The sequence below is a fragment of the Crocuta crocuta genome, unplaced genomic scaffold (assembly GCF_008692635.1).
Source record: "Crocuta crocuta isolate KB4526 unplaced genomic scaffold, BGI_CrCroc_1.0 scaffold35, whole genome shotgun sequence".
Taxonomy (NCBI): Eukaryota; Metazoa; Chordata; class Mammalia; order Carnivora; family Hyaenidae; genus Crocuta; species Crocuta crocuta.
Genome location: NW_027530625.1, coordinates 8,975,250 through 8,987,140, shown reverse-complemented (window position 1 = coordinate 8,987,140; position 11,891 = coordinate 8,975,250). Strand labels below are relative to the sequence as shown.

Sequence of the window (11,891 nt, the reverse complement as noted above, 5' to 3'; positions counted from 1 at the left end):
TGGACCGGCTCTTGGGGCCCGGAGCTGGGCCCTCTACGCGACAGGCTGCCGCCCAGATGGCCAAGGGAGGGCAGAGCCCGGGGCACACGCCGCAGGGGAGGACCCGGGGGCGGTGCCGCTGCCGGTGGGCGGGGCGCGAGGGGCAGGTGGGCGNGCGCTCTTCCCCTCCCCCTGCGGCCCCACATGGCTCCGCCCCCAGCCGGAGAAGGGGCGCCGGGAAGACTTCCCTGTAGCAGGGCCAGTGTGGGGCGCGGCTGCAGGCCCGGCCCGGCCACGGGGCATCGCCGGGGCCTTGGGGAGCCGAGTCCCTGCTTTCCGGGCCGGGGTGCGCCCCTCCGTGCGTCCTAAAGCCGGTCCGACTGCAAGGGGTGAGTCTACAGCCCGCGGGGACAGTCGCGCGCCTTCCGCCCCGCGCTCCGAGCCCGCCGTGGCCGGCGGAAGTCGCGTGAGCGAGCGTCTCGGNCAAGGTTACCGAGCCAATGGGAGCTAAGCGCGTTCCCGCCGTCCCCGGGGGAGCCCAGGCCCAGCCTCCCGGGGAAGACACGGCTGCCACCCCTGCCCCCTCCCCTCCGCCATCCTGGGGGGCATCACGGCCGTCCCTCTCCGCGCAGCCCCCACTCAGGGCGGGTGTGTCCCAGCCCGGCCGACTCGGGGCTCGATTTCCGGCGTCCCCGCTGTCGCCTGCAGGCGTCCTTCTCCAAGCCCCGCCCAAGCGCCCCGGCCTGAGCTGCTGCGGGTCCCTGGCGCCGCCCAGAGAGATCTGAGAGCCCCTGTCCCAGCCAGAGACACCCAGCGGAGGGGAGGGCAGCGAGGATGGGGCCGCTCTCCCCTGAATAGGGTGCATTCCTTTGCAGGTGCTCCCTGACCAGGAGACACCGGCTCAGAGCCTGACAGCCCCCAGCGAGGGGGGCTGACTTACCGAGGCACTCTCAGCCTCTGCAAGTGCCCAGGCTCAAAAGCTGTGCCCAGCAATGCGCTGCCACAGACTGGCCCTGGGCCTAGGATTCTGCCTGCTGTCGGGCACTGTCCTCTGCTTGCTATGGTAGGCATGCCCCATGGAGCCCTCCCTTCACCCCTGACCCCTCCCTTTCTTGGCTTTGCAACCCCCAAACGACCCCTTTATGGATTCCTAGGTCCCATCCACGTCTCGGCACACCCGACCCCCAACCCCAGCCCCAGGAAGACCAAACTAGTTTTGGCTTCTGGATTTTGCTTTGTACCAGCCTCCTGGCCTTTGCACTTGCTCTTTCCTCTGCCTGGACCATTCTTCTAGCCAGCCACATTAATGAAGAACTGTCCACCCACCAAAATGCACCCTATGTGCTCCTTCTCTGAAGCCCCACCAACCCCACCTCCACTCACCACCACTCTCTTATGTGTGGGGTCTGGCATCAAGAACATTCCTTCCCTGGGAAATGAATGACTGTGTTGCAGAAGACCAGGAGGCTTTGAACTCCGAGGTCAGCCGGACCCAAGGAGTAGGGGGGACCCCCAGACGCACCCCACTGCAGGCCTTCACTCCCTTAATGTGCACCAAGTGGGTTTTCAGCCTCGTGGCAGTCAACAGGTGTTTTTCCTCCCCAGGAAGTATTTTGAGAACTGGCTGCTGGTCTCCTATGTCCCCTATTATCTCCCCTGCCCGGAGATCTTGTAAGTATGGGGCTGGGAGAATTTAAGATCAGTTTGCAGGTTATTAGTTCCTAAGCTCATGATTCTGACCGGTTGATAAGTGTTTGGGTAATTTACGGGCTGCCACAAATACAGAGTAAAATTCCTATTCCAGTCCTGCGGTGTCCTTGCGCCCTCTCCGTGGTTTGGCCTTGAGCACGCCGCCCAGCTCTGAATCTCACTTGCTCCATCTGTGAAATGGGATGATAGAGTGCCGCTCCCGGCCACCTGGAGCATGCAGTGTGATTACATCTACAAATAAATAGCTTGCTGTAGCAGGTGGCACCTAGGAGGTGCTCAGGAAACAGTGCTTTTAGGACTTGACCTTTTGGCTAAATTTTGCGTTCAGTGAGGATTCAAGGAAAAATGAGCGTGGGATCAGTCTTCTGCCACACAAGGAACCTGACGCTTTGACAGTTAAGACTGAATAAACAGGTTGGCAGAATCTCAAGGGGGTATCTTCATGCTAGCTAGAGGGATGTTTCAAATCTGGGTCCCAGACTCCTTGCTAATTATCAACAAGGCAGGTTTTACGGTTATAAACACCAACCGAGAGTACGGTAAATTAGGAAGCTCGGAAGCAGAAAAGACAAAGGAAAAACAAAACCCTCTTGTGGCCTGCAGGTCTGAGTCACACTTTGCTTCCAAAGTTCCTTGTCGACTCGTTGGCTGCTGTACTTTGCAAGCGAACAGACGGTGCATCTCACTGGGTTCTAAAAGCAGAAAGCCTGCTTGCTATTGAAAAGAGCTGTGATTGGGGTGCCTGGGTGCCTCTGTCGGTTACTCTTCGTTTCGGCTCAGGTCATGATCTCATGGGTCGTGAATTCGAGCCTGGCATCAGGCTCTGTGCTGACAGTGCAGAGCCTGCTTGGGATTCTCTCTCTCTCTCTCCCTCTCTCTCTCTCTCTGCCCCTTCCCTGCTCATGTGCTCTCTCTCAAAAATAAATAAACAGGGGCGCCTGGGTAGCTTAGTCGGTTAAGCGTCCAACTTTCGCCTAGGTCATGATCTCGTGGTTCGTGGGTTCGAGCCCCGCGTCGGGGTCTGTGCTGACTGCCAGCTCAGAGCCTGGAGCCTGTTTCGGAGTCTCTGTCTCCCTCTCACTGCCCCTCCCCTGCTCGCTTGCATTCTCTCTCTCTCTCTCTCAAAGTAAATAAACGTTAAAAAAATTTTAGATAAAAAAATTATAAAAATCCTTTCATTGGTACGTTCCCTCCCTGGGCCAGAGGCTATGGATGGAGTCTCCATCCTGCTTGCCTCTTGCTTTCCAGAAGGCCACGGTTCATCCCATGCTCACACCGTCACATTCACAGAGGTGCTACCCCCAGGCCTGTGCTGGAAGAAGGGCTAGGTGTTGCAAAAAGCAAAAACCAAACTGCCGTGCTGATGCGAGACGGGGAATACTCTCTTCTGGGTTTCAATTTCACTTCCTTGATTCCTACCGAGGGCCTCATTTCTCCCACGCGCCTCGCAAGAGCTGGACTTCCTCTTCCCTGATGCACCTGTCCTACGGCCCTCCCTCCTTGGCCTGTCTGTGGTTCCTCTAAGCATCACCTTTGGCNTGAGATCATGACCTAAGCGAAAGTCGGACGCTCAACCGACTACGCCACCCAGGCGCCCCTATTTTTTAAAATTTTTAATGTTTATTTACTTTTGGGAGAGGGAGACAGCATGAGTGGGGGGAAGGGCAGAGAGAGAAGGAGACACAGAATCTGAACAGGCTCCAGGCTCTGAGCTGGCAGTCAGCACAGAGCCCGATGTGGGGCTCGAACCCATGAACCGCGAGATCATGACCTGAGCCAAAGTCGGACGCTCAACCGACTGAGCCCCCCAGGTGCCCCCCAACGTGCTCTTTAAGGAGGCTGGAGTGTGGCTGGGCTTGGGGAGAGGTGGGGGCGGGGGCCGGGCAGGGTCCAACCGCCAGGGCTGGGCCCTTTTCCTGCTCCCTTCCTGCCTTCTCAGAACGCCGTTACTTTCTGAGCAGGGACCTGACATGGGCTTGTTTGTGTGAAACGAGGGCAGACGGCCAATTTGATGGCCTTTTAAAAACTGTTGATTCAAGAGTACTAACTAATCACAGCAGGACAACTGTTACAGGATTCCACTTATAAGAGATCTCCAGAATAAGCAGATCTCTAGAATAACGGTTACCAGGGGCCGGGTGGATGGGGCAGAGGGGAATCAGTGTTGAAAGGGGACACAGTTTTGGTTTGAGAAGATGGGAGAGTTCTGGAGATGGATGGTGGGGACGATTGCACAGCAGTGCAAATGTACTAATGGCCCTGAACAGCATGCTTAAAAATGGTTACTATAATAGGGGCACCTGGGTGGCTCAGTCGGTTAAGTGTCCGACTTCGGCTCAGGTCATGATCTCGCAGTCCGTGGGTTCGAGCCCCGCATCGGGCTCGGTGCTGACAGCTCCGAGCCTGGAGCCTGCTTCTGATTCTGTGTCTCTCTCTCTCTGCCCCTCCCCCGCTCATGCTCTGTCTCTCTCAAAAATAAACGTTAAAAAAAATAAATTAAAAACAATGGTTAAGATAGTAAATCTTTGTTTTGTTCATTTTACCACCAAAAGAAAAAAAAAAGAAGCACAGACTAAAAATTGGTAGGAAAACTTAAGGAGACTTCAGCTATCATATCAAGTATGCCGTATTGAAAATTCTTGGGGCGCTTGGGTGGCTCAGTTGGTTAAGCGTCTTACTCTGGACTTGAGCTCAGGTCTTGATCTCACAGTTTGTGGGATTGAGCCCCTCGTCCAGCTCTGCTCTGATAGCCAGGAGCCTGCTTGGGATTCCCAGTCTCTCTCTCTCTGCCTATCCCCAGCAGCTCGTGCATGCATTCTCTCTCTCAAAAATAAACATTTAAAAAACAAAAAGAAAAAAAGAAAATTGTTTACTGAATGGCAGGCACAGTGTCCTCAGGTGCTCTGCACCTTACAGCCAACCTCAGGCGCCTTCAGGAGCTGGTCCACTCCAAAGGTCCTCAAGGCGTTTGCCTTCTCTGGGCCTCACTTCCACCCTCTGGGGGAGGACTTTATCGGGAGCCTGAGGAGTCAAATGTCTGGCCCCAGGTCTCTCCAGCCAGTTAGGGGCAGACCCAGAGGCTCCTGCAACCTGCACCCTCCGTCGTTAGGGACCTCCTTCTTATGCACACAGGCTGACCCTGGCTGTCGCTGGTGGAGGCTGGCCACACAGACTGCCTGCCTGGGAAGGCAGGACGGCTGGCCGTAACAAGCGTTTGCTCTGTGCTGGGCCTGGGCACACACCTTGTTTAATTCTCAAGGCAGCTCTAAGGGTTAAGGATGGTTACCCATTTTACAGATGAGGAAAAGTAGGGGCAGCATATCAGTCAGAGTTCCACTAAAGAAACGGAGTGGAGGCGGGAGGGAGAAAGGTAGATTGGCCGACTGAGCTAAGCCAGTGTGGACNTGTCTCCACCGCCCGCCCCCCACCCCCAGGCCATGTGGGACATCCCTTTTTTTTTTCTTTTTAATGTTTTATTTCTTTGAAAGAGTGTGAGCAGGGGAGGGACAGAGAGAGCGGGGACAGAGGATCCTAAGCAGGCTTAGGACAGCAGCGAGCCCTACTTGGGGCTCGAACTCACAGACTGCAGGATCAGGACCTGAGCCAAACACTTAACCGATGGAGCCACCCAGGCACCCGGGATAATCTTTACCTAAGGGCAACGGGTGTAGATGTTAATCACATCCACGATATACCAACGCAGCAGCAACGCCTTGAGCGGTGTGGGTGTAACTGGGTACCAGAACGACCATCACCAGGGCTCAGGTGAAGGTGCTCGCCCGAGGTCCCCAGACTAGAAAGCCACAGAACAGCCCTCTCCAGGTCTTTGCAGCTTCTCGAAACTTCCACCCGCTGCCAGGCCCCTCCAGAGTGACCTGCGTGAAAAAGCATCAGCTTTGGAGGCAGACGGTACCGGGTACAAATCACCGCCTTGCCCCTTAGCGACCCTGGACCGACTGCATCTGTGGGAGCCCAGCCCCCAGCGCCAGCAGAGCGGGCACGCAGTGGGGCCGGTTCGACGCAGTGTGCGCGGAACCTGGAAGGGTGCTTGCCCCTGGGGGTGTTTGCTTATCCTCCACTCTGTCCCTCCTGCACTGAATCTGTCTGTCCCCAGCCCTGGCACTAACACCTCTCTCTTGCCTCTGTTACCAGCAACATGAAACTGCAGTACAAGGGGGAGAAGCCATTCCAGCCTGTGACACAGTAAGCAGACTGTCATTTCCCCCTTTGTGGCCCCCCGGGGGTTGGGGGCTGCCTCTCCTCACCCCCGGCCCTTCTTGGCTACAGGTCATTGTACCCTCAGCCCAAGCTTCTGGAACAAAGGTAGGCGTTGGGAAGGGCCTGGGAATGGAGACATCTGGTGTGGGGAGGGAAGGCGGGGTGGGCAGAGCTCTGATTTACAAGTTGGGGGCGGTAGGGGTATCAGGCGGCCCTGGGGTCCGGGTAGTCTGTGACCTGGGTTCCAGTCCAGTTCTGCCACTAGCTGTGTGACCTTGGGCAGGTTACTCAACAGCTCTGGGCATTTTTCTATGCAAGTAGATCATAACAACCGCCTCCTAGCAGGGTGGAGGAGTGGATGATGAGATGGTGTTTGCAGAACACACAGGTGCATAGCCAGTGCCCAATCACACCCCTCATTTATTCGGCGCTTAGCAGGCACCTGAAATGCCAGGCTCCCTTACACACTCGGCGTGCAATAACTCCTGTCCTCCTCTGTGCCAGGAAGGAGCCATTATTATCCCCGCTTACTTTTTTTTTTTTTTAATGTTTTATTTATTTTTGAGAGAGACAGCGTGAGCAAGGGAGGGTCAGAGAGAGTGGGAGACACAGAATCTGAAACAGGCTCCAGGCTCTGAGCTGGCTGTTGGCACAGAGCCCAGCGCAGGGCTGGAACCCTGAGATCATGACCTGAGCCGAAGTCGGACGCTCAACCGACTGAGCCCCCCAGGCGCCCCTGTCCCCGCTTTCCACATGAGAATAGTGAGGCCCAGAGACAGGGATGAAGCCACCCAAGGTCACACGGCATAGGAGGCAGGGCCAGGAAGAGGCTGAGGCTTTCACAGGGAAAGGGCCTCAGCGCCCTGGCCTCCCCCGCTGCCAGGCCTACCGAGCTGCTGACCCTCACACCCTGGTTGGCACCCATTGTCTCGGAGGGAACCTTCAACCCTGAGCTTCTGCAACGCATCTACGAACCTCTGAACCTGACCATCGGGCTCACGGTGTTTGCCATCGGCAAGTGAGTAGTGGGCCGGGTGGCTGGTTCTCCCTGAGCCACGGGAAGAGGCAGGACACAGGAGCCTGCCTGGGCAGCAGGGACGCCCTGAACCAGGCCCTGTGTATGGGGGAAGATAGGGAGTAGAGGGTGACGGTGGGAGGGCTTCCCGGAAGAGGGGATCTGGCCCTGGCATGGAAGCAGGGAGGCGGCCCAGATGAAGGAGCTTCAGGGGCCGATGTGAGGACGCCCCCCTGCCTCCGTAGCCCTCTCTGCTTCAGGCAGGTGTGGAGGAATGGAATCACTCAAGACCACCGCACATAACTGGGGGCCACAGTCAGGCTCCAGGCGGGCCAAGGCCTGCCCACGGGGTGCTCTCCCCTCCCCCCACTCTGGGCCTGCCTCCTCTCTGGACACCTGTTTTCCTCTCCTGTCCCTCACCCTGCCTGGCCTTTCCTTTAGGAGACGCCACCTGACAGCTCGCCCCTGGGTCAGGTGACTGTCTGGTCCAATCAGCTTTGGCCTGGGGGGTGTGGCTTGGTGTTTCCTCCAGCTGGAACCTTGGGCCCCAAGCCCCCAGCACCACTCACCTGGCCTTGATGCTGCCCACTTAGCCCCCGTGTTGTCACTTTCCTCTCTCTCAGCCTCAGTGTCTCTGCCTCTAAAATGGGGATTCATGGGGGAGGCGCCGGCCTGGCTGTTGGTGGAGCATGCAACTCTTGCTCTCGGGGTCTTGAGTTAGAGCCCCACGTTGGGTGTGTAGAGACTACTAAAAAAGTAAAATAAAATAACCTTTACAGTGGGGATTATGGTGCCTCCTTCAGGGAGTTTATGAGGCTCGAAGGGGCTAAGAATCCCTTGAAACACTGCCTGACAGCTAGAAAGTGCTCGCTAAAAGTTAGCTCAGTTTGTGATTTTGAGAATCCTTGTGAAGCACCATTCCTACGATGGTTGTAAGAGGCCTGTACCGCAGGGCACCCGGGGGCTCAGTCGGTGGAGGGTCCGACTCTCGATTTCTGCTCACAGTCATGATCCCAGGGTCGGACTGAACCCTGCATCCGGTGCCATGCTGAGGGTGGAGCCTGCTTGAGATTCTCTCTCTCTCTTTCTCTCTCTCTGCCCCTCTTCCCAACTCAGGTGCTCTCGTTCTCTCTCTCCAAAAAAAAATATTCAAGGAGGTCGGGACTGCAGTTGTGGGGCTTTGACAGAGAAGGACCCTGTAGGTCACACCTGAGTGGCTTCTCAAGGCGGGGAGCTGGGAGGTGGGCCCCGGCCTGGCCGACCCCAAGCCCCATGCCCCGTAGAGTGGGGACCTAGGCAGCGGCCCCGCGGGGCCAGGGGGGATGACGGGGCTCTTCCTACCAGGTACACCCGCTTCGTCCAGCACTTCCTGGAGTCAGCCGAGCAGTTCTTCATGCGGGGTTACCGGGTGCACTACTACATCTTCACCAACGAGCCCGCAGCCATCCCTCAGGTCCGGCTGGGCCCCCGCCGCCTCCTCAGCGTCATCCCCATCCAGAGACACTCCCGCTGGGAGGAGATCTCCATGCGCCGGATGGAGACAATCAGCCGGCACATCGCGGAGAGGGCGCACCGGGAGGTGGACTACATTTTCTGCCTCGATGTGGACATGGTGTTCCGGAACCCATGGGGCCCTGAGACCCTGGGGGACCTGGTGGCCGCCATTCACCCGGGCTACTATGCTGTGCCCCGCCAGCAGTTTCCCTACGAGCGCAGGCACACTTCCACCGCCTTTGTGGCAGACGATGAGGGGGACTTCTATTATGGTGGGGCAGTCTTTGGGGGGCGGGTGGCCAGGGTGTACGAGTTTACTACAGGCTGCCACGTGGCTATCCTGGCAGACAAGGCCAATGGCATCATGGCCGCCTGGCAGGAGGAGAGCCACCTGAACCGACGCTTCATCTCCTACAAGCCCTCCAGGGTGCTGTCCCCGGAGTACCTCTGGGATGACAGGAAGCCCCAGCCACCGAGCCTGAAGCTGATCCGCTTTTCCACGCTGGACAAGGACACCAGCTGGCTAAGGAGCTGACAGCAGAGCCAGGGCTGCCGTGGGTGGGGACCCAAGCCCCACAGCCAGCTTGCCCCTGCGGAGCACCCCGCTCACCCTAGCGGAGCACCCTGCTTGTCCCCAGGGGGGCACCCCTCTTGCCCTGGGGGAGCACCCCGCTCATCCCTCGGGGAGCACCCCTCTTGCCCTGGGGGGGCACCCCGCTCATCCCTCGGGGAGCACCCCTCTTGCCCTAGCGGAGTAACCCTGCTCATCCCCGGGGGGAGCACCCCTCTCATGCTGGCGGGCACCCAGCTCGTCCCAGCAGAGCCCTGTATCAGTGGCTCCGCTTCTCAGGCCTCAGGTGAGACCCGTCCAGTCCTGCCTACCTCAGTCTACTAGAACTCACCTGGAAAATGGATGTGGAAGGGCCTTTGTAAACTGTAAAGGGCTGCGCGGATAGGAGCAGAACACAAAGCTCACACAGCAGTGTNTCCCCTGCTCATGCTGTCTCTCTCTCTCTCTTAAAAATAAACAAAACATTACAAAAGAAATAGACAAAAATCACAAAGACAAAATGTCTGCCGTGGAGGCCCCTGAAACTTAAGGCTTTCTGTGCCTTCGTGGCCAACTGCTTCCTCCCCACACCATTGCTCGGCCATAGGGCCTGGCCCGCACACCTCTGCTCACGCTGCCCCCCAGTCAAGTCTGCCCATCCCATCACCCCGCTGATTTCTGGGGACTCACGCCTGACATCACCTCCAGGAAGTCTGTCTTGATTTGTGCCCTCCTCCAGAGCGGCTGCCTTTCAGTGTTCCCACGAACCTTCCCCATCCCTGTGTCATTTACAACGTCTGCCCGTGTGCACCCCTCACCCCAGCTGGTAAACTCCAAGAGAGGATAGACTGGGGCAGGCCCCAATTCCCCTCGTAGCTGAAACCCAGGAGGCGTCCTATAAATGTTGAATGACTGTGGGAGGGGAGACAGCACCTGTGGGATGTTGGACAGGCCATCTGGGGTCCTGGGGTGAAGATCGAATGAGATTATGGCCGGGACACCTCTGGACACCAAGTCCTCTAGAACAGCTACTTCACGACGTGGCTAGGTCTGGGCCCCCTGAGCAGCACGCTCCACCCTGGAAGGAGGCAGCAGCCGACCCCAAGAGCCTCCACGACACAGGAGGAAACTGAGGCATCCTCCTCATCCCTGCTTGGTTTTGGAGATCCATGCTTAAGTGGGGCCAAATAACATGCCCACCAAACTCCCTCCAAATCGAGGATGCTATGGCTCTGATAAGACTGCCTGCAGGTGCCCGGGGGGGCTCAGCCATTAAGCATCCAACTCCTGATAGTGGCTCAGAGCATGATCTCACAGTTTGTGAGTTCAAGCCCCAAGCTGGGCTTCATGCTGACAGCATGGAGCCTGCTTGGGATGCTCTTTCCCTCTGTCTGCCCTTCCCTGATCACGTGTACTCTCTCAAAAGAAACTTAAAAAAAAAAAGGTTGCCTGAATTGTCTCCCCTTTTCTCCCCAACCTGCAGTGACCCCTGACTCCTTACCTGATATCCAGAGCCCTGCATGAGCTGGTCCAGACGCCTTCCCCAGTGTGCACCCCTCACCACACTCCAGCCTCCCTAGAGCCTTCCTCCTGCAGGGAGCCCACCACTCAGAGCCCCTTGCCACTGGCGCCCCTCTCCATGGCTCCCATCTAGGACATCGTTGCGTCCAAGGCTGGGCTCGGAGGCCACAACCTTTGGGTCAGATTGACTTGGGTTCAAACCCACAGCGGGGCCATGTCACACAAGGCCCTGTGACCAACAGTCTCATGTGGTGGCTTCTCGGAGCCTCACTGAAAATGGGGTCTGTGACCCTGACCCCAGAAGGGTGACCTGGAGGCACATGGGAGCCCCACCACAGCAAGGCCCATGATGGTCAGCGCGGGGCTCACTGAGGGTGAAGACGAAGGACTCTGAATCCCCCGTTCATGTTCACGGCTGGACTTGGGTCACTCAAAGCTGAGTGACCTTGATTGCTGGAAGCGCTGCTCATGTATAAAAAGGGGTGACGGGGCACTTGGGTTAGGTCAGGCTCAGCCAGTTAAGCATCTGATTCTTGATTTCTGCGGGGGTCATCATCTCACCATTGGTGAATTCCAGCTAACAGTGCCAAGGCTGCTTGGGATTCTGTCTCTCTCCTCTCTCTGTCCCTCCTCCTGCACTCTCTCTAATAAATAAACTTTTTTAAAAAGGGGAGGGTGGAGGGGTGGCTGAGTGGCTCAACTGGTTGGGTGTCTAACTTTGGCTCAGGTCATGATCTCACGGTTTGTGAGTTCAAGCCCCGCATCGGGCTCTGTGCTGACAGCTCGAAGCCTGGAGCCTGTCTCAGATTCTGCGTCTCCCTCTCTCTGACCCTCCCCTGCTCAGGCTGCCTCTCTCTCTGAAATAAATAAAACATTTAATAAATAAATAAATAAATAAATAAATAAATAATTGTTAAAAAATGTTTTCTGAAAGAGGGGGATAAAATCGCTGAGTGCCCAGGGGGGGTCCCTTGCAACACTAACTAGGACCATCCTTGCACCCCGATGGAGAGCCCCCTCCTCCCTGGGCCTCCTCCCACACCCCTGACTCCAACCAGGGCTGCGCCAGGGCCACGCTGCATCTCGTGTCCCGGGGTCCTGCCAGAGGGACTAGGGGAAGCAGGGTGGAGGAGGAGGGGGAAGAGGCGCACTGACCTTCTCCTTGCCCGTGCTCGGTGTCCACTGCCGCCTCCAGGTCCCTTGGGCCAGCCATGCACCCAGCTGGCCACTGCAGGCTACGTGTGGGGCCCAGGACAGAAGGATAGTGCTGTGTATCCAGAAGAGATTCCCAAGTCGCCAGGTCTCCACGCCAACCCGGCCCAGCGCCCTACGGCCCCTCGCCCTCTTGCGTTCGGGATGGCGCGAAGTCCTAGCGGGCGTGGGCGACGCGTGGGACCCGCCGTG

General features: G+C 57.5%; 1 protein-coding gene across 3 annotated transcripts; it reads left to right on the top strand.

Moving 5' to 3' along the window:
* The first annotated feature begins 207 nt into the window (after positions 1-207).
* GBGT1 (globoside alpha-1,3-N-acetylgalactosaminyltransferase 1 (FORS blood group)) lies at positions 208-9,401 on the top strand. Of its 3 annotated transcripts, XM_077768434.1 has the most exons (7): positions 208-368; positions 855-1,042; positions 1,585-1,650; positions 5,842-5,892; positions 5,977-6,012; positions 6,791-6,925; positions 8,267-9,401. In XM_077768434.1, the coding sequence occupies exons 2-7, from the start codon at positions 972-974 to the stop codon at positions 8,949-8,951; spliced, it is 1,044 nt and encodes a 347-aa protein (XP_077624560.1). In that variant the 5' UTR covers positions 208-368; positions 855-971; the 3' UTR covers positions 8,952-9,401. The 3 variants fall into 3 exon arrangements, with proteins under 3 accessions (XP_077624560.1, XP_077624562.1, XP_077624563.1); XM_077768436.1 differs by lacking the exon at positions 855-1,042; XM_077768437.1 differs by lacking the exons at positions 855-1,042; positions 1,585-1,650.
* Positions 9,402-11,891: the final 2,490 nt, after the last annotated feature.